Genomic DNA, 22,378 nt, shown 5'->3' with positions numbered 1-22,378 from the left:
ATAGGCTTGACAAAAGGTGGCAGGCTTGTTCAAAATATGTTACAACTGTACTGTTCTAAATTATTGAACCATTAAAAAAATCCTACCCCAAATTTGATTTGATTAGGGTGATATGGTATTCCTCCTCTCTGATCACACATGTTCATATGTCTTCTTTCTGGATCTCCAGCCACTAATACTACATCCTCTTCTCCTTCTGCCTAAAATACAATCATAGTATATAATTAACACAATTCCTCCTCTCTGATCACACATGTTCATATGTCTTCTTTCTGGATCTCCAGCCACTAATACTACATCCTCTTCTCCTTCTGCCTAAAATACAATCATAGTATATAATTAACACAATTCCTCCTCTCTGATCACACATGTTCATGTGTCTCCTTTCTGGATCTCCAGCCTCTAATACTACATCCTCTTCTCCTTCTGCCTAAAATACAATCATAGTATATACTTAACACAATTCCTCCTCTCTGATCACACATGTTCATATGTCTCCTTTCTGGATCTCCAGCCACTAATACTACATCCTCTTCTCCTTCTGCCTAAAATACAATCATAGTATATAATTAACACAATTCCTCCTCTCTGATCACACATGTTCATATGTCTCCTTTCTGGATCTCCAGCCACTAATAGTGCATCCTCTTCACCTTCTGCCTAAAATACAATCATAGTTTATGACAAGAAGCCATGCTTAGTATACCCCAATTCATATTTTAAAATATTGGCAAACCAGAAGTGTGTGACTGACAGATCCTAAAGTGCTCACACCTTTAAAATCATCACTGTCAAGTTGATGACAATATATGAAGTGATTTTTTAGTGTCTGAAAAAAATGTAATAAGTATAATTATTGAAAGAAACAACAGATGAACGAAAAGACAGGTGATTGACAAATTTTCCATGTAGCTCCCACTTCTAAATTGGGTATAAATTTCTATTTTTTTTCTTTCTCTTCATACCAACTTTTTTCTTATCTGGGGTTTTTATAGCCAATATTATTTGTTTTTCTCATTGTACCATAATCTACAATTGCTTATATCCACATCATTTGAATTCTGGTGTGTATTTGTCTCCTAGGCAATCAGACCTTATCTCCTTATTTTCATATTTAAAATTTGCAAGTTTATATAATAATTCAGCTTCCTGTTACATCATTTTTTTTTTAAAGATATAAGAAGATGTGGTATGAGTGCCAATGAGACAATTCTCCATCCAAGTCACAATTTATAATAGTAAACCATTATAGGTCAAGGTACCACCTTCAACAGGGAGCCTTGGCTCACACCGAACAGCAAGGTGAAGCTATAAAGGGCCCCAAAAATTACTAGTGTAAAACCATTCAAACAGGAAAACCAACAATCTAATCTATGTAAAAAAGGAAAATGAGGAACGCTTATGAACTACATCAACAAACGACAACTAATGAACATCAGGTTCCTTAAATTTGCTTCAAATTCCTCCATTTTCACATTTGTAAGGCCTGCCATTAAAGCACAAATCTTGTGTAAAAGTATCTTACAAAAATAGTGTCAATGTGATACCGTTATCTATACTTACTGGTGTCAGATTTCTACAAGTATCCATTAAGTCTGACATTCTGTCTATAAATCCTGGAGCAAAACAATCTGGGTCAACAGCAATGAAACACTGACCCTAAAACATAAGTTATCTGGGTCAACAGCAATGAAACACTGACCCTAAAACATAAGTTGTTAGGAAATAAAGGTAACTCTAAAAGTGAAAAATACATAAATAATCTGTTTGATTTCTTTTATATACCAAATATTTCTTCTCTTTTGTTGGCTTTTATACAAATATAGCATGCTTACAAGGGATATTTGCAATTAATTCTGGTTGAGAGGTTAACAAATTTCTGGAGCCATTTGTTTACCTGGAAACCAGTATTTTTGATAAATACACCTTAGAAGCATGATATAATTATTTAATTACATCAAATTTGCTTTGTATCAATCTGATTGAAAAGTCTAGAGGTCTTCCAAAGTTGCATTAATTCTAGACATGGAATTCCCATCTGACACAGTAATGTTAGAATAAAAAAGTTGAAAGGTCCATATAAAGTACAAAGTTGAAGAGCACTAAAGAAGCTATACTAAGTATTTTAAAATGTAAACTTTAGGTTACTGGTATACAGATTGAATCTGTGTTCTGCAAAGATGAAATGTGAGAAACGCATACTCCTCAGAGCCACTACTTTAGGTAATATATGAGAGAACTGATTACTAACCAGATTGGCCACTCTTTCTGTACTTTTCCATCTTCTTATGTTTGGGCCATAATCAGATCCTGCCAATATCCCACAAAATATTTCTACCATCATGGCTAATCCATAACCTTTATAGCCACCTGTTGAGAGTTTATATGGATGATATAAGTTACTGCATTAATTGTGAAATGATGTGGAACATATAAATAACGCGTGTGTATGGATGCAAGTTTTTGCCTTATAAAATGAAGTGGACCATATAAGTAAAGTGTTTGTATGAGTTACTGCCTTGTAAAATGAAGTGAACCGTATAAGTAAAGTGTTTGTATGAGTTACTGCCTTGTAAAATGAAGTGGACCGTATAAGTAAAGTGTTTGTATGAGTTACTGCCTAGTAAAATGAAGTGGACCGTATAAGTAAAGTGTTGGTATGAGTTACTGCCTTGTAAAATGAAGTGGACCGTATAAGTAAAGTGTTGGTATGAGTTACTGCCTTGCAAAATGAAGTGGACCGTATAAGTAAAGTGTTGGTATGAGTTACTGCCTTGTAAAATGAAGTGGACCGTAGAAGTAAAGTGTAGGTATGAGTTACTGCCTTGTAAAATGAAGTGAACCGTATAGGTAAAGTGTTGGTATGAGTTACTGCCTTGTAAAATGAAGTGGACCGTATAAGTAAAGTGTTGGTATGAGTTACTGCCTTGTAAAATGAAGTGGACCGTATAAGTAAAGTGTTGGTATGATTTACTGCCTTGTAAAATGAAGTGGACCGTATAAGTAAAGTGTAGGTATGAGTTACTGCCTTGTAAAATGAAGTGAACCGTATAGGTAAAGTGTTGGTATGAGTTACTGCCTTGTAAAATGAAGTGGACCATATAAGTAAAGTGTTGGTATGAGTTACTGCCTTGTAAAATGAAGTGGACCGTATAAGTAAAGTGTAGGTATGAGTTACTGCCTTGTAAAATGAAGTGGACCGTATAGGTAAAGTGTTGGTATGAGTTACTGCCTTGTAAAATGAAGTGGACCGTATAAGTAAAGTGTTGGTATGAGTTACTGCCTTGTAAAATGAGGTGGACCGTATAAGTAAAGTGTTGGTATGAGTTACTGCCTTGTAAAATAAAGTGGACCGTATAAGTAAAGTGTTGGTATGAGTTACTGCCTTGTAAAATGAAGTGGACCGTATAAGTAAAGTGTTGGTATGAGTTACTGCCTTGTAAAATGAAGTGGACCGCATAAGTAAAGTGTTGGTATGAGTTACTGCCTTGTAAAATGAAGTGGACCGTATAAGTAAAGTGTTGGTATGAGTTACTGCCTTGTAAAATGAAGTGGACCGTACAAGTAAAGTGTTGGTATGAGTTACTGCCTTGTAAAATGAAGTGGACCGTATAAGTAAAGTGTTGGTATGAGTTACTGCCTTGTAAAATGAAGTGGACCGTATAAGTAAAGTGTTGGTATGAGTTACTGCCTTGTAAAATGAAGTGAACCGTATAAGTAAAGTGTTGGTATGAGTTACTGCCTTGTAAAATGAAGTGAACCGTATAAGTAAAGTGTTGGTATGAGTTACTGCCTTGTAAAATGAAGTGAACCGTATAAGTAAAGTGTTGGTATGAGTTACTGCCTTGTAAAATGAAGTGAACCGTATAAGTAAAGTGTTGGTATGAGTTACTGCCTTGTAAAATGAAGTGAACCGTATAAGTAAAGTGTTTGTATGAGTTACTGCCTTGTAAAATGAAGTGGACCGTATAAGTAAAGTGTTTGTATGAGTTACTGCCTTGTAAAATGAAGTGGACCATATAAGTAAAGTGTTTGTATGAGTTACTGCCTTGTAAAATGAAGTGGACCATATAAAGAAAGTGTTTGTATGAGTTACTGCCTTGTAAAATGAAGTGGACCATATAGGTAAAGTGTAGGTATGAGTTACTGCCTTGTAAAATGAAGTGGACCATATAGGTAAAGTGTTTGTAGGAGTTACTGCCTTGTAAAATGAAGTGGACCATATAAGTAAAGTGTTTGTAGGAGTTACTGCCTTGTAAAATGAAGTGGACCATATAAGTAAAGTGTTTGTATGAGTTACTGCCTTGTAAAATGAAGTGGACCATATAAGTAAAGTGTTTGTATGAGTTACTGCCTTGTAAAATGAAGTGGACCATATAAGTAAAGTGTTTGTATGAGTTACTGCCTTGTAAAATGAAGTGGACCATATAAGTAAAGTGTAGGTATGAGTTACTGCCTTGTAAAATGAAGTGGACCATATAGGTAAAGTGTTTGTATGAGTTACTGCCTTGTAAAATGAAGTGAACCGTATAAGTAAAGTGTTTGTATGAGTTACTGCCTTGTAAAATGAAGTGGACCGTATAAGTAAAGTGTTTGTATGAGTTACTGCCTTGTAAAATGAAGTGGACCGTATAGGTAAAGTGTTTGTATGAGTTACTGCCTTGTAAAATGAAGTGGACCATATAGGTAAAGTGTTTGTATGAGTTACTGCCTTGTAAAATGAAGTGGACCATATAAGTAAAGTGTTTGTATGAGTTACTGTCTTGTAAAATGAAGTGGACCGTATAAGTAAAGTGTTTGTATGAGTTACTGCCTTGTAAAATGAAGTGGACCGTATAAGTAAAGTGTTGGTATGAGTTACTGCCTTGTAAAATGAAGTGGACCGTATAAGTAAAGTGTTGGTATGAGTTACTGCCTTGTAAAATGAAGTGGACCGTATAAGTAAAGTGTTGGTATGAGTTACTGCCTTGTAAAATGAAGTGGACCGTATAAGTAAAGTGTTGGTATGAGTTACTGCCTTGTAAAATGAAGTGAACCGTATAAGTAAAGTGTTGGTATGAGTTACTGCCTTGTAAAATGAAGTGAACCGTATAAGTAAAGTGTTTGTATGAGTTACTGCCTTTAAAATGAAGTGGACCGTATAGTTAAAGTGTTTGTATGAATTACTGCCTTGTAAAATGAAGTGGACCGTATAAGTAAAGTGTTTGTATGAATTACTGCCTTGTAAAATGAAGTGGATCATATAAGTAAAGTGTTTGTATGAGTTACTGCCTTGTAAAATGAAGTGGACCATATAAGTAAAGTGTTTGTATGAGTTACTGCCTTGTAAAATGAAGTGGACCGTATAAGTAAAGTGTTTGTATGAGTTACTGCCTTGTAAAATGAAGTGGACCATATAAGTAAAGTGTTTGTATGAGTTACTGCCTTGTAAAATGAAGTGGACCATATAAGTAAAGTGTTTGTATGAGCTACTGCCTTGTAAAATGAAGTGGACCATATAAGTAAAGTGTAGGTATGAGCTACTGCCTTGTAAAATGAAGTGGACCATATAAGTAAAGTGTTGTTATGAGTTACTGCCTTGTAAAATGATGTGGACCATATAAGTAAAGTGTTTGTATGAGTTACTGCCTTGTAAAATGAAGTGGATCATATAAGTAAAGTGTTTGTATGAGTTACTGCCTTGTAAAATGAAGTGAACCATATAAGTAAAGTGTTTGTATGAGTTACCGCCTTGTAAAATGAAGTGGACCATATAAGTAAAGTGTTTGTATGAGTTACTGCCTTGTAAAATGAAGTGAACCATATAAGTAAAGTGTTTGTATGAGTTACTGCCTTGTAAAATGAAGTGAACCATATAAGTAAAGTGTTTGTATGAGTTACTGCCTTGTAAAATGAAGTGGACCATATAAGTAAAGTGTTTGTATGAGTTACTGCCTTGTAAAATGAAGTGAACCATATAAGTAAAGTGTTTGTATGAGTTACTGCCTTGTAAAATGAAGTGGACCGTATAAGTAAAGTGTTTGTATGAGTTACTGCCTTGTAAAATGAAGTGAACCAACTGCAAATGTTTGCACCTGTCCTAAGTCAGGAATCTGATGTACAGTAGTTGTCGTTTGTTTATGTAATATATACGTGTTTCTCGTTTCTCGTTTTGTTTATATAGATTAGACCGTTGGTTTTCCCGTTTGAATGGTTTTATACTAGTAATTTTGGGGCCCTTTATAGCTTGTTGTTCGGTGTGAGCCATGGCTCCGTGTTGAAGGCCGTACTTTAACCTATAATGGTTTACTTTTTTGAATTGTTATTTGGATGGAGAGTTGTCTCATTGGCACTCACACCACATCTGCCTTTATCCATATAAGTAAAGTGTTGGTATGAGTTACTGCCTTGTAAAATGAAGTGGACCATATAAGTAAAGTGTTTGTATGAGTTACTGCCTTGTAAAATGAAGTGAACCATATAGGTAAAGTGTTTGTATGAGTTACTGCCTTGTAAAATGAAGTGGACCATATAAGTAAAGTGTTGGTATGAGTTACTGCCTTGTAAAATGAAGTGGACCATATAAGTAAAGTGTTTGTATGAGTTACTGCTTTGTAAAATGAAGTGGACCGTATAAGTAAAGTGTTTGTATGAGTTACTGCCTTGTAAAATGAAGTGGACCATATAAGTAAAGTGTTTGTATGAGTTACTGCCTTGTAAAATGAAGTGGACCATATAGGTAAAGTGTTGGTATGAGTTACTGCCTTGTAAAATGAAGTGGACCATATAAGTAAAGTGTAGGTATGAGTTACTACCTTGTAAAATGAAGTGAACCGTATAAGTAAAGTGTTTGTATGAGTTACTGCCTTGTAAAATGAAGTGGACCATATAGGTAAAGTGTTGGTATGAGTTACTGCCTTGTAAAATGAAGTGGACCATATAAGTAAAGTGTTTGTATGAGTTACTGCCTTGTAAAATGAAGTGGACCATATAAGTAAAGTGTAGGTATGAGTTACTGCCTTGTAAAATGAAGTGGACCATATAGGTAAAGTGTTGGTATGAGTTACTGCCTTGTAAAATGAAGTGGACCATATAAGTAAAGTGTTGGTATGAGTTACTGCCTTGTAAAATGAAGTGGACCATATAAGTAAAGTGTTTGTATGAGTTACTGCCTTGTAAAATGAAGTGAACCGTATAAGTAAAGTGTTTGTATGAGTTACTGCCTTGTAAAATGAAGTGGACCGTATAAGTAAAGTGTTTGTATGAGCTACTGCCTTGTAAAATGAAGTGAACCATATAAGTAAAGTGTTTGTATGAGTTACTGCCTTGTAAAATGAAGTTAACCATATAAGTAAAGTGTTTGTATGAGTTACTGCCTTGTAAAATGAAGTGAACCATATAGGTAAAGTGTTTGTATGAGTTACTGCCTTGTAAAATGAAGTGGACCATATAAGAAAGGTGTTTGTATGAGTTACTGCCTTGTAAAATGAAGTGAACCATATAAGTAAAGTGTTTGTATGAGTTACTGCCTTGTAAAATGAAGTGAACCCTATAAGTAAAGTGTAGGTATGAGTTACTGCCTTGTAAAATGAAGTGGACCATATAAGTAAAGTGTAGGTATGAGTTACTGCCTTGTAAAATGAAGTGGACCATATAAGTAAAGTGTTTGTATGAGTTACTGCCTTGTAAAATGAAGTGGACCATATAAGTAAAGTGTTTGTATGAGTTACTGCCTTGTAAAATGAAGTGAATCATATAAGTAAAGTGTTTGTATGAGTTATTGCCTTGTAAAATGAAGTGGACCATATAAGTAAAGTGTTTGTATGAGTTACTGCCTTGTAAAATGAAGTGGACCATATAAGTAAAGTGTAGGTATGAGTTACTGCCTTGTAAAATGAAGTGGACCATATAAGTAAAGTATTTGTATGAGTTACTGCCTTGTAAAATGAAGTGGACCATATAAGTAAAGTGTAGGTATGAGTTACTGCCTTGTAAAATGAAGTGAACCATATAAGTAAAGTGTTTGTATGAGTTACTGCCTTGTAAAATGAAGTGGACCATATAAGTAAAGTGTTTGTAAGAGTTACTGCCTTGTAAAATGAAGTGGACCGTATAAGTAAAGTGTTTGTATGAGTTACTGCCTTGTAAAATGAAGTGGACCATATAAGTAAAGTGTTTGTATGAGTTACTGCCTTGTAAAATGAAGTGGACCATATAAGTAAAGTGTTTGTATGAGTTACTGCCTTGAAAATGAAGTGGACCGTATAGTTAAAGTGTTTGTATGAATTACTGCCTTGTAAAATGATGTGGACCGTATAAGTAAAGTGTTTGTATGAATTACTGCCTTGTAAAATGAAGTGGACCGTATAAGTAAAGTGTTTGTATGAGTTACTGCCTTGTAAAATGAAGTGGACCATATAAGTAAGGTGTTTGTATGAGTTACTGCCTTGTAAAATGAAGTGAACCATATAAGTAAAGTGTTTGTATGAGTTAATGCCTTGTAAAATGAAGTGAACCCTATAAGTAAAGTGTAGGTATGAGTTACTGCCTTGTAAAATGAAGTGGACCATATAAGTAAAGTGTAGGTATGAGTTACTGCCTTGTAAAATGAAGTGGACCATATAAGTAAAGTGTTTGTATGAGTTACTGCCTTGTAAAATGAAGTGGACCATATAAGTAAAGTGTTTGTATGAGTTACTGCCTTGTAAAATGAAGTGAACCATATAAGTAAAGTGTTTGTATGAGTTATTGCCTTGTAAAATGAAGTGCACCATATAAGTAAAGTGTTTGTATGAGTTACTGCCTTGTAAAATGAAGTGGACCATATAAGTAAAGTGTAGGTATGAGTTACTGCCTTGTAAAATGAAGTGGACCATATAAGTAAAGTATTTGTATGAGTTACTGCCTTGTAAAATGAAGTGGACCATATAAGTAAAGTGTAGGTATGAGTTACTGCCTTGTAAAATGAAGTGAACCATATAAGTAAAGTGTTTGTATGAGTTACTGCCTTGTAAAATGAAGTGGACCATATAAGTAAAGTGTTTGTAAGAGTTACTGCCTTGTAAAATGAAGTGGACCGTATAAGTAAAGTGTTTGTATGAGTTACTGCCTTGTAAAATGAAGTGGACCATATAAGTAAAGTGTTTGTATGAGTTACTGCCTTGTAAAATGAAGTGGACCATATAAGTAAAGTGTTTGTATGAGTTACTGCTTTGAAAATGAAGTGGACCGTATAGTTAAAGTGTTTGTATGAATTACTGCCTTGTAAAATGAAGTGGACCGTATAAGTAAAGTGTTTGTATGAATTACTGCCTTGTAAAATGAAGTGGACCATATAAGTAAAGTGTTTGTATGAGTTACTGCCTTGTAAAATGAAGTGGACCGTATAAGTAAAGTGTTTGTATGAGTTACTGCCTTGTAAAATGAAGTGGACCGTATAAGTAAAGAGTTTGTATGAGTTACTGCCTTGTAAAATGAAGTGGACCGTATAAGTAAAGTGTTTGTATGAGTTACTGCCTTGTAAAATGAAGTGGACCATATAAGTAAAGTGTTTGTATGAGCTACTGCCTTGTAAAATGAAGTGGACCATATAAGTAAAGTGTAGGTATGAGCTACTGCCTTGTAAAATGAAGTGGACCATATAAGTAAAGTGTTGGTATGAGTTACTGCCTTGTAAAATGACGTGAACCATATAAGTAAAGTGTTTGTATGAGTTACTGCCTTGTAAAATGACGTGGACCATATAAGTAAAGTGTTTGTATGAGTTACTGCCTTGTAAAATGAAGTGAACCATATAAGTAAAGTGTTTGTATGAGTTACTGCCTTGTAAAATGAAGTGGACCATATAAGTAAAGTGTTTGTATGAGTTACTGCCTTGTAAAATGAAGTGAACCATATAAGTAAAGTGTTTGTATGAGTTACTGCCTTGTAAAATGAAGTAAACCATATAAGTAAAGTGTTTGTATGAGTTACTGCCTTGTAAAATGAAGTGGACCATATAAGTAAAGTGTTTGTATGAGTTACTGCCTTGTAAAATGAAGTGAACCATATAAGTAAAGTGTTTGTATGAGTTACTGCCTTGTAAAATGAAGTAGACCGTATAAGTAAAGTGTTTGTATGAGTTACTGCCTTGTAAAATGAAGTGGACCATATAGGTAAAGTGTTTGTATGAGTTACTGCCTTGTAAAATGAAGTGGACCATATAAGTAAAGTGTAGGTATGAGCTACTGCCTTGTAAAATGAAGGGGACCATATAAGTAAAGTGTTTGTATGAGTTACTGCCTTGTAAAATGAAGTGAACCATATAAGTAAAGTGTTTGTATGAGTAACTGCCTTGTAAAATGAAGTGGACCGTATAAGTAAAGTGTTTGTATGAGTTACTGCCTTGTAAAATGAAGTGGACCATATAAGTAAGGTGTTTGTATGAGTTACTGCCTTGTAAAATGAAGTGAACCATATAAGTAAAGTGTTTGTATGAGTTAATGCCTTGTAAAATGAAGTGAACCCTATAAGTAAAGTGTAGGTATGAGTTACTGCCTTGTAAAATGAAGTGGACCATATAAGTAAAGTGTAGGTATGAGTTACTGCCTTGTAAAATGAAGTGGACCATATAAGTAAAGTGTTTGTATGAGTTACTGCCTTGTAAAATGAAGTGGACCATATAAGTAAAGTGTTTGTATGAGTTACTGCCTTGTAAAATGAAGTGAACCATATAAGTAAAGTGTTTGTATGAGTTATTGCCTTGTAAAATGAAGTGCACCATATAAGTAAAGTGTTTGTATGAGTTACTGCCTTGTAAAATGAAGTGGACCATATAAGTAAAGTGTAGGTATGAGTTACTGCCTTGTAAAATGAAGTGGACCATATAAGTAAAGTATTTGTATGAGTTACTGCCTTGTAAAATGAAGTGGACCATATAAGTAAAGTGTAGGTATGAGTTACTGCCTTGTAAAATGAAGTGAACCATATAAGTAAAGTGTTTGTATGAGTTACTGCCTTGTAAAATGAAGTGGACCATATAAGTAAAGTGTTTGTAAGAGTTACTGCCTTGTAAAATGAAGTGGACCGTATAAGTAAAGTGTTTGTATGAGTTACTGCCTTGTAAAATGAAGTGGACCATATAAGTAAAGTGTTTGTATGAGTTACTGCCTTGTAAAATGAAGTGGACCATATAAGTAAAGTGTTTGTATGAGTTACTGCTTTGAAAATGAAGTGGACCGTATAGTTAAAGTGTTTGTATGAATTACTGCCTTGTAAAATGAAGTGGACCGTATAAGTAAAGTGTTTGTATGAATTACTGCCTTGTAAAATGAAGTGGACCATATAAGTAAAGTGTTTGTATGAGTTACTGCCTTGTAAAATGAAGTGGACCGTATAAGTAAAGTGTTTGTATGAGTTACTGCCTTGTAAAATGAAGTGGACCGTATAAGTAAAGAGTTTGTATGAGTTACTGCCTTGTAAAATGAAGTGGACCGTATAAGTAAAGTGTTTGTATGAGTTACTGCCTTGTAAAATGAAGTGGACCATATAAGTAAAGTGTTTGTATGAGCTACTGCCTTGTAAAATGAAGTGGACCATATAAGTAAAGTGTAGGTATGAGCTACTGCCTTGTAAAATGAAGTGGACCATATAAGTAAAGTGTTGGTATGAGTTACTGCCTTGTAAAATGACGTGAACCATATAAGTAAAGTGTTTGTATGAGTTACTGCCTTGTAAAATGACGTGGACCATATAAGTAAAGTGTTTGTATGAGTTACTGCCTTGTAAAATGAAGTGAACCATATAAGTAAAGTGTTTGTATGAGTTACTGCCTTGTAAAATGAAGTGGACCATATAAGTAAAGTGTTTGTATGAGTTACTGCCTTGTAAAATGAAGTGAACCATATAAGTAAAGTGTTTGTATGAGTTACTGCCTTGTAAAATGAAGTAAACCATATAAGTAAAGTGTTTGTATGAGTTACTGCCTTGTAAAATGAAGTGGACCATATAAGTAAAGTGTTTGTATGAGTTACTGCCTTGTAAAATGAAGTGAACCATATAAGTAAAGTGTTTGTATGAGTTACTGCCTTGTAAAATGAAGTAGACCGTATAAGTAAAGTGTTTGTATGAGTTACTGCCTTGTAAAATGAAGTGGACCATATAGGTAAAGTGTTTGTATGAGTTACTGCCTTGTAAAATGAAGTGGACCATATAAGTAAAGTGTAGGTATGAGCTACTGCCTTGTAAAATGAAGGGGACCATATAAGTAAAGTGTTTGTATGAGTTACTGCCTTGTAAAATGAAGTGAACCATATAAGTAAAGTGTTTGTATGAGTAACTGCCTTGTAAAATGAAGTGGACCGTATAAGTAAAGTGTTTGTATGAGTTACTGCCTTGTAAAATGAAGTGGACCGTATAAGTAAAGTGTTTGTATGAGTTACTGCCTTGTAAAATGAAGTGGACCATATAAGTAAAGTGTTTGTATGAGTTACTGCCTTGTAAAATGAAGTGGACCATATAAGTAAAGTGTTTGTAAGAGTTACTGCCTTGTAAAATGAAGTGGACCGTATAAGTAAAGTGTTTGTATGAGTTACTGCCTTGTAAAATGAAGTGGACCATATAAGTAAAGTGTTTGTATGAGTTACTGCCTTGAAAATGAAGTGGACCGTATAGTTAAAGTGTTTGTATGAATTACTGCCTTGTAAAATGGAGTGGACCGTATAAGTAAAGTGTTTGTATGAATTACTGCCTTGTAAAATGAAGTGGACCATATAAGTAAAGTGTTTGTATGAGTTACTGCCTTGTAAAATGAAGTGGACCATATAAGTAAAGTGTTTGTATGAGTTACTGCCTTGTAAAATGAAGTGGACCGTATAAGTAAAGAGTTTGTATGAGTTACTGCCTTGTAAAATGAAGTGGACCATATAAGTAAAGTGTTTGTATGAGCTACTGCCTTGTAAAATGAAGTGGACCATATAAGTAAAGTGAAGGTATGAGCTACTGCCTTGTAAAATGAAGTGGACCGTATAAGTAAAGAGTTTGTATGAGTTACTGCCTTGTAAAATGAAGGGGACCGTATAAGTAAAGTGTTTGTATGAGTTACTGCCTTGTAAAATGAAGTGGACCATATAAGTAAAGTGTTTGTATGAGCTACTGCCTTGTAAAATGAAGTGGACCATATAAGTAAAGTGTAGGTATGAGCTACTGCCTTGTAAAATGAAGTGGACCATATAAGTAAAGTGTTGGTATGAGTTACTGCCTTGTAAAATGACGTGAACCATATAAGTAAAGTGTTTGTATGAGTTACTGCCTTGTAAAATGAAGTGGACCATATAAGTAAAGTGTTTGTATGAGTTACTGCCTTGTAAAATGAAGTGAACCATATAAGTAAAGTGTTTGTATGAGTTACTGCCTTGTAAAATGAAGTGGACCATATAAGTAAAGTGTTTGTATGAGTTACTGCCTTGTAAAATGAAGTGAACCATATAAGTAAAGTGTTTGTATGAGTTACTGCCTTGTAAAATGAAGTAAACCATATAAGTAAAGTGTTTGTATGAGTTACTGCCTTGTAAAATGAAGTGGACCATATAAGTAAAGTGTTTGTATGAGTTACTGCCTTGTAAAATGAAGTGAACCATATAAGTAAAGTGTTTGTATGAGTTACTGCCTTGTAAAATGAAGTGGACCGTATAAGTAAAGTGTTTGTATGAGTTACTGCCTTGTAAAATGAAGTGGACCATATAGGTAAAGTGTTTGTATGAGTTACTGCCTTGTAAAATGAAGTGGACCATATAAGTAAAGTGTAGGTATGAGCTACTGCCTTGTAAAATGAAGGGGACCATATAAGTAAAGTGTTTGTATGAGTTACTGCCTTGTAAAATGAAGTGAACCATATAAGTAAAGTGTTTGTATGAGTTACTGCCTTGTAAAATGAAGTGGACCGTATAAGTAAAGTGTTTGTATGAGTTACTGCCTTGTAAAATGAAGTGGACCTTATAAGTAAAGTGTTTGTATGAGTTACTGCCTTGTAAAATGAAGTGAACCATATAAGTAAAGTGTTTGTATGAGTTACTGCCTTGTAAAATGAAGTGGACCATATAAGTAAAGTGTTTGTAAGAGTTACTGCCTTGTAAAATGAAGTGGACCGTATAAGTAAAGTGTTTGTATGAGTTACTGCCTTGTAAAATGAAGTGGACCATATAAGTAAAGTGTTTGTATGAGTTACTGCCTTGAAAATGAAGTGGACCGTATAGTTAAAGTGTTTGTATGAATTACTGCCTTGTAAAATGGAGTGGACCGTATAAGTAAAGTGTTTGTATGAATTACTGCCTTGTAAAATGAAGTGGACCATATAAGTAAAGTGTTTGTATGAGTTACTGCCTTGTAAAATGAAGTGGACCATATAAGTAAAGTGTTTGTATGAGTTACTGCCTTGTAAAATGAAGTGGACCGTATAAGTAAAGAGTTTGTATGAGTTACTGCCTTGTAAAATGAAGTGGACCATATAAGTAAAGTGTTTGTATGAGCTACTGCCTTGTAAAATGAAGTGGACCATATAAGTAAAGTGAAGGTATGAGCTACTGCCTTGTAAAATGAATTGGACCATATAAGTAAAGTGTTGGTATGAGTTACTGCCTTGTAAAATGATGTGAACCATATAAGTAAAGTGTTTGTATGAGTTACTGCCTTGTAAAATGAAGTAATACATATAAGTAAAGTGTTTGTATGAGTTACTGCCTTGTAAAATGAAGTGAACCATATAAGTAAAGTGTTTGTATGAGTTACTGCCTTGTAAAATGAAGTGGACCATATAAGTAAAGTGTTTGTATGAGTTACTGCCTTGTAAAATGAAGTGAACCATATAAGTAAAGTGTTTGTATGAGTTACTGCCTTGTAAATGAAGTGAACCATATAAGTAAAGTGTTTGTATGAGTTACTGCCTTGTAAAATGAAGTGGACCATATAAGTAAAGTGTTTGTATGAGTTACTGCCTTGTAAAATGAAGTGAACCATATAAGTAAAGTGTTTGTATGAGTTACTGCCTTGTAAAATGAAGTGGACCGTATAAGTAAAGTGTTTGTATGAGTTACTGCCTTGTAAAATGAAGTGGACCATATAGGTAAAGTGTTTGTATGAATTACTGCCTTGTAAAATGAAGTGGACCATATAAGTAAAGTGTAGGTATGAGCTACTATAAGTAAAGTGTTTGTATGAGTTACTGCCTTGTAAAACGAAGTGGACCGTATAAGTAAAGTGTAGGTATGAGTTACTGCCTTGTAAAATGAAGTGGACCGTATAAGTAAAGTGTAGGTATGAGTTACTGCCTTGTAAAATGAAGTGGACCGTATAAGTAAAGTGTTGGTATGAGTTACTGCCTTGTAAAATGAAGTGGACCATAAGTAATTTCATAAAAAGACACCAAATACTGTGCTTTAGATTGACCATGGAGAGAAGACTGTTATCTTCTAGAATTAAACAGCATCAGTGGTCTAGATGTAGTGTGTCACATCCTATGCTGAAGGTTGTTAAAAACCTGGGATTGTCAAACCAAAGCCATTTAAAATAGGAACTAACTGCTTTTTCGCTTTAAGCATTAAGGTAGTAAGACCAAAGACAAGTTTGCTTTAAGTCAGAACTTTTAGTAGGGTGACATGTATTCCTATGAATTGTTGTTTTGTGAACTACAAAATTAAAATTCATGCTCTATGTGCCAGTCATATTACAATAACATATTTTTTTCGTCCACAATATGCATTTAATTTGTGGCTATACTCTAAGCAGCACTTACACCTATACGGAGATAAATAGTTTGTTCATTGCTATTAATCAAATGTTAAATTTTATTTAAATATTTCACGTCAGTTTTCTTTATCCTTTATTCAAAATTGTTTTCCATTTCGTTTCTTTGACAGCCTTTCATATTTGTCAATCTGAATTGAGAACTTGAGAGAAAATGATAATTTTGCCACAATTTTTGAAATAAACACTATGTAAATATATATAATTTGACACTGACCTGTCATTTCTGATCCTCCTAAAGGCATCAGTCCACCAGCTTCTATGACTGGTTTAGCAACATTACACATCTGTTAAAACACACAATTAATCTCTGATAATTTCCAACAAAAACTCAATAAAGGGCTGCGCTTTAGCGCATGATACGCCCGTTGCTCTTTTAACTTGTCTTTTATGCTTTAAATGAATTTATATGATCAACTAGAAATATATATACAAATCAAAAGGGATGTTACATTAATATATTCACCAAAGTTTTATAAAATCCCCCTTTTTAAAGTATAAAAATTCATTACTTAAGAAAACGTAAAATCTAAAATTTATAAAAATGGAAAGGGAGCTTATGTCAATAGATATAAACAATTTATTAAAGTTGCATAAAATTTTGTGAAAGTGTTAGTTATTGTCCCAAAATTGGAAAATCCCCCCTTTTTTAAGCATAAAAATTCATAACACGGAAATGTAAAATCTGAAATTTATAAAAATTGAAAGGGAGCTTACATCAATAGATATAAACGATTCACCAAATTTTCATGGACATTGGTGAAAGCCTTTTTGAGTTATTGTCTGAAGTGTTGAAAATCCCCCTTTTTTTTATGAATAAAGCCCCATAAATCCAAAACTTAAAATCTGAAATTTATAAAAATTGAAAGGGAGCTTACATCAATAGATATAAACAATTCACCAAAGTTTCATGGACATTGGTGAAAGCCTTTTTGAGTTATTGTCTGAAGTGTTGAAAATCCCCCTTTTTTTATGAATAAAGCCCCATAAATCCAAAACTTAAAATCTGAAATTTATAAAAATTGAAAGGGAGCTTACATCAATAGATATAAACAATTCACCAAAGTTTCATGGACATTGGTGAAAGCCTTTTTGAGTTATTGTCCGAAGTGTTGAAAATCCCCCTTTTTTTTATGAATAAAGCCCCATAAATCCAAAACTTAAAATCTGAAATTTATAAAAATTGAAAGGGAGCTTACATCAATAGATATAAACAATTCACCAAAGTTTCATGGACATTGGTGAAAGCCTTTTTGAGTTATTGTCCGAAGTGTTGAAAATCCCCCTTTTTTTATGAATAAAGCCCCATAAATCCAAAACTTAAAATCTGAAATTTATAAAAATTGAAAGGGAGCTTACATCAATAGATATAAACAATTCACCAAAGTTTCATGGACATTGGTGAAAGCCTTTTTGAGTTATTGTCCGAAGTGTTGAAAATCCCCCCTTTTTTATGAATAAAGCCCCATAAATCCAAAACTTAAAATCTGAAATTAAAAAAAAACGAAAGGGAGCTTACGTCAATAGATATAAACAATTCACTTAAGTTTCATGGAAATTGGTGAAAGCGTTTTTGAGTTATTGTCCGAAGTGTGGACGACGGACGGACAGACATACGGACGGACGGACGGACGGACGGACAGACGGACGGACAACGGTATACCATAATACGTCCCGTCTAAAAGACGACGGGCGTATAAAAACTTGTCATTTAAAGGCCATAACTACTATTGGAGTAGATTGGAGATTTCTGTTATTAAGACAATTGAATAGATCTTATAATGACAATAATTTTTTTATGTTTCCACTTTCTCTGTTTTCAAGAAAAACATATCAAAATGGATAAAGATCATCATTGAAAGACGAAATCAAGATAATAGCCTAAAATTCAAAAACATCGGTACATATTATTTTAAAAAGAAATATTACTCCTTTGAGAGGTTATCCAACACTTTTGCTCAAAATTGACAATAGGTAGATTATATAACTTTCTCAACATTTTTGCTCTGTCAGATTATCTCCCTTTATAATAGTTTTCAAATGTTAAACATCAATGGAGCAGCAGCAAATAAACAAGAGAAAAATCAGAAAAGATCTTTGGAGGTCAACTAATGGTCTCCAACAATAAACATATATTGACAGCAAAATTTAGCCAGAAGAAGAATGAGTGCCATAGGCGTAGCATGCTGAAAAATAATGGTACGGTTTCGGCAAATTAGACATATGGGACACGAAGTGGCCCATCCAGCCTCGTATAGCGAGGCTGCATTACGGCAGGGGGTATGGGGGCCGCTCAAGGCCCCCAGAAGCTCTGGGGTTGATAGCGTTAAAATCCTGCATTCTGAGTGTTTCCTGGCACTAAAAAATGTTTTTGAACCGCAGCATTTTTTACAAGACAATTTGAAAAAAAAAATGAATGTCTGTGTCTTTTGTAGTCATTTACATATAGCAAGATTTGTAAATGAGAACAACACTTTCATACTATACCTCGCGACAAATCATTGTGCAAAATTCATGATTTACAAGTGATTTCTGTCAGTTTATTTATTATAAGATCTTACTATTATTATTTTTAAAATAAAACAATCAAAGTGCGGCTAGCAACTTTTGAGCTATAGTGAATAAAAAAATGAATGAGGATCGGAAATGGGTAAAAAAAACTACGACAATCCTCAGACACTGCATGCATGGGATAAACTGCAGCCGGTCTTGGTAGTTCTATAATATAAGACTTCCGAGGTTCATATCATTTACATTCAAAGTTTTTTAGCGGATATTTTTTTATCTATCAATGTTGAACCCGAATTCGGATAGTATCTGATTTTTTTACTATCAAACCCCAACTCGGGTTAAACATTGATAGTAAAAAAAAATACATGATAAAAAACGTTGAGTATAAATGATATGAACCTCAGAAGTCTTTTATTATAGGACTGCCGGCCCAGAAACAACGTGTTTTGGGGGGTGCACACTTTTTTAGACCCCATAACACACAAAAGTACTAAAATAAAAAACAAACAAGAAAAACAAAGGTTCCTGACTTGGGACAGGCGCAAAATTGCGGCAGGGTTAACATGTTAAATGTTTTAATGTGAACGTTCAGGACAATCACTTAAGTCGACACTAGGGGGTCATCTTTACCTGGTAGGATATAATTATTTTAAATGCTCATGCAGCGACTGTCAAGATGAAGAACTGAAATAAATCACTGTGTTCTTGATAATTTGTATCTTGTTTATAAGTATTGTGTACGATTTTGTCATATGCACATTTACTAGAGAGCCTGTCGCAATTACCGTGATTTTTACCGTCTTGCAAGAAGGACCTCCTTACGCTTCTGGAGCACCTTTAGTTGCACCAGTTTTTTTAGGGGTCCGTGTTTCTAATTTGATTTGATAGTTTTCAATGTTGAATGGTGCTGGTTGTCCTTGTGTGTCTTATTTGTTCTCTGGTTTGTCTTTTGTCCCTTGATCGCGATTCTTTTTTAAAAATACAATGTACTTTCTACATAAATTTTACACCATTCCTACAGTTTTTCAAAATTATTGTAATAAACAATGGAAAGAGTAAATCGGCGGTCTCACGAAAACTGCCTCCTGCTGAAGTATAGATATGTGAAATAATGGTGATTTATGCTCGGGTTTTATGTTACGGAATGGCACTCAAAGAAAGGCACAGTGCAGAAAGGGGTACGAAGCCTTAGAGGTCTTACGAAGTCCCGAACATAACCAATCCCGACTTTTAATGAACAATTCCGGAGTCCTGATAAAGGTTATATTCCCTTTTGCAATACGGTATCTTACATTATAAAAAAAAAACCTCACCTCTGATTTCAATTGACATTATGCTCGAAATATTTGCAACTGTACGTTAAGAAAATAAACAATCAATCAACTGATTTTGAACTTGACTTGTGGTGGTTTTATTAAAAAAAACCGAGTGAAATCATTACATATATCGTTTACCTGCAAACCTAAGGATATGGCATTGTGCAAACAATAATATTACTTTTTCCAATTGTTTTGAGGTTTATAACATCATCTGGAATCAAAACTTGCAACAATTAATAAAAAAAAATGCTAGCTTCTTCGACCTTGAAAATATTTCCAAACTGATGCGTTAAACTTAAAGAGCTAGTAACATCATGTGGAGATTTTCCGATTATCTGGCGATTGTTGCTAGCTATAGCATTCTTCAGATTATCCATCCGTTTCAGTTTATTCAGTCTGTGTCAGATTGGCGCATGAACCAATAACAACACCCAACATTATCCGCAACAGCATCTTTAACAATTTTGATTAATTAATCATTAATTGGTAATCAATAAACTGATTACGGTACTGCGGTTTTCTTTCTTTAAGAAAACAGGCAGAGGTAAATGTAAAACATTTATTGTATGGAAGTTTGCATACTATGCTAGCATATTTTTTATTTAATATTTTGATTTTTTTGGTACGGTTTTCCGTACCTGCAGTAAAAATTGGTACGGTCGGAACCGTACCAACCGTACCGTGTGCTACGCCAGTGAGTGCTGCCACCTGGTAATGAAAGTATAAATTACCTTTCCTTGACTGTCAACGCCCCAACCATCTGGTATTGAGATCTGTTTTCTGTCATGTAACTCAATCTACAAGGAGAACTAAAATTATTGAAATTTTCAAAATATAAAATTTTCATGGTAAACCTTTTCTTTTTATATATATGATTGGAAAAAGCAAAACAGAAAACTAATACCATACTATAACGTTATGGACAGGATCAGAGCCTAACACAACATGTGTTTTATATAACTATTATATTAAATCTTATAACAATAAAATATCAAATTACTTCATATATTTTGTTTACATCTGGATCTTATTTCTAAACCTTTAATAATGTAATTTCCTAGGCACATGAGAGTTGGTAAATGCTCATTTGTGAACAGCCAGAAATATTTCTTATCATTAGGTAGTTCTTTAAAATTAGTACAAACAGTGATAACTTTATCAAATAATAATTTCCTCTGTTCATCATATAATGGACAATTTACTGTAAAATGGGTCTCATCTTCAATAGAATTTGATCCATGTGATAAGCAGTGATGACATAGACGTTGAGTTCTCTCTATGTATTTTTTACTATATCTATCTTTCTCAATTCTAAGATCATGAGCACTTATTCTCATTTTACATATAGCTCTTCTTATACTAAAATCTTTAATTGATAAATAAGCCTCCTTTACAAAGTCAATCTTGAGGTTGAAATAATTTTCATATATGAAATTCTGAAATAATAAGTCAACTACTTAAATCTCTAATTCTTATAAATTTTCTCAACTTCTGAGTATACCATACCAATTTTATTTTTAGTCCAAAAGTTAGTAAATTAATCAAAAATAAATTCTATATCAAGTGTTTCTAGTTGAATTTGAATCATCAGAATGTTTAATAGAGTCTACTGGTTAATGAAGTAAATTGAAAATAATTAATAAAACAATGGTTTTAAAAAGGTTATTAATCATGCAAAATATATAGTAGGTATTGTATTGTTGGTGTAAGCAGGATTGAAAGTCAATTCCATGCATGTTTTCTTATAGGCTGCATAATGGATGTGATGCTATAACTTTTAGAAACAAATTGGTATTTCAAAGTTCCCTGTTTACCAGGTTGCTATATGACATATATTGAGAGAACATGACCAGTATCAGGTTTGCAAAAGTAAAAGTTGCATTCATAATTTCAGTTATTGTTTTCCTCCTTAGAATTGTTGTAAATGACATGAACTACATTTCAGTAGTTTCTGATGAACAGCTACTGCCTTCACTTGTTGTAAATGGCATGAACTACACTTCAGTAGTTTCTGATGAACAGCTACTGCCTTCACTTGTTGTAAATGGCATGAACTACACTTCAGTAGTTTATGATGAACAGCTACTGCCTTCACTTGTTGTAAATGGCATGAACTACACTTCAGTAGTTTCTGATGAACAGCTACTGCCTTCACTTGTTGTAAATGGCATGAACTACACTTCAGTAGTTTCTGATGAACAGCTACTGCCTTCACTTGTTGTAAATGGCATGAACTACACTTCAGTAGTTTCTGATGAACAGCTACTGCCTTCACTTGTTGTAAATGGCATGAACTACACTTCAGTAGTTTCTGATGAACAGCTACTGCCTTCACTTGTTGTAAATGGCATGAACTACATTTCAGTAGTTTCTGATGAACAGCTACTGCCTTCACCTGTTGTAAATGGCATGAACTACATTTCAGTAGTTTCTGATGAACAGCTACTGCCTTCACCTGTTGTAAATGGCATGAACTACACTTCAGTAGTTTCTGATGAACAGCTACTGCCTTCACCTGTTGTAAATGGCATGAACTACATTTCAGTAGTTTCTGATGAACAGCTACTGCCTTCACCTGTTGTAAATGGCATGAACTACACTTCAGTAGTTTCTGATGAACAGCTACTGCCTTCACTTGTTGTAAATGGCATGAACTACACTTCAGTAGTTTCTGATGAACAGCTACTGCCTTCACTTGTTGTAAATGGCATGAACTACATTTCAGTAGTTTCTGATGAACAGCTACTGCCTTCACTTGTTGTAAATGGCATGAACTACACTTCAGTAGTTTC

General features: G+C 33.9%; 1 protein-coding gene across 1 annotated transcript in view; it reads right to left on the bottom strand.

Annotated features, from left to right (window-relative positions):
- The window catches only part of LOC139520951 (uncharacterized oxidoreductase YjmC-like), a 30,646-nt gene that overhangs the window by 5,008 nt on the left and 3,260 nt on the right, over positions 1-22,378 (bottom strand). The window contains exons 4-8 of the mRNA XM_071314059.1: positions 20,318-20,383; positions 15,974-16,043; positions 2,252-2,370; positions 1,564-1,659; positions 87-200 (exon numbers count right to left, since the gene is read on the bottom strand). Of these exons, the coding sequence (XP_071170160.1) occupies positions 87-200; positions 1,564-1,659; positions 2,252-2,370; positions 15,974-16,043; positions 20,318-20,383 (465 nt within the window). The remainder of the gene's footprint in view (positions 1-86; positions 201-1,563; positions 1,660-2,251; positions 2,371-15,973; positions 16,044-20,317; positions 20,384-22,378) is intronic.

This window comes from Mytilus edulis, chromosome 1, assembly GCF_963676685.1.
Source record: "Mytilus edulis chromosome 1, xbMytEdul2.2, whole genome shotgun sequence".
Classification (NCBI taxonomy): domain Eukaryota; kingdom Metazoa; phylum Mollusca; class Bivalvia; order Mytilida; family Mytilidae; genus Mytilus; species Mytilus edulis.
The sequence above is the reverse complement of the archived record's forward strand: the minus strand, read 5'-3'. Positions and strand labels throughout refer to the sequence as shown.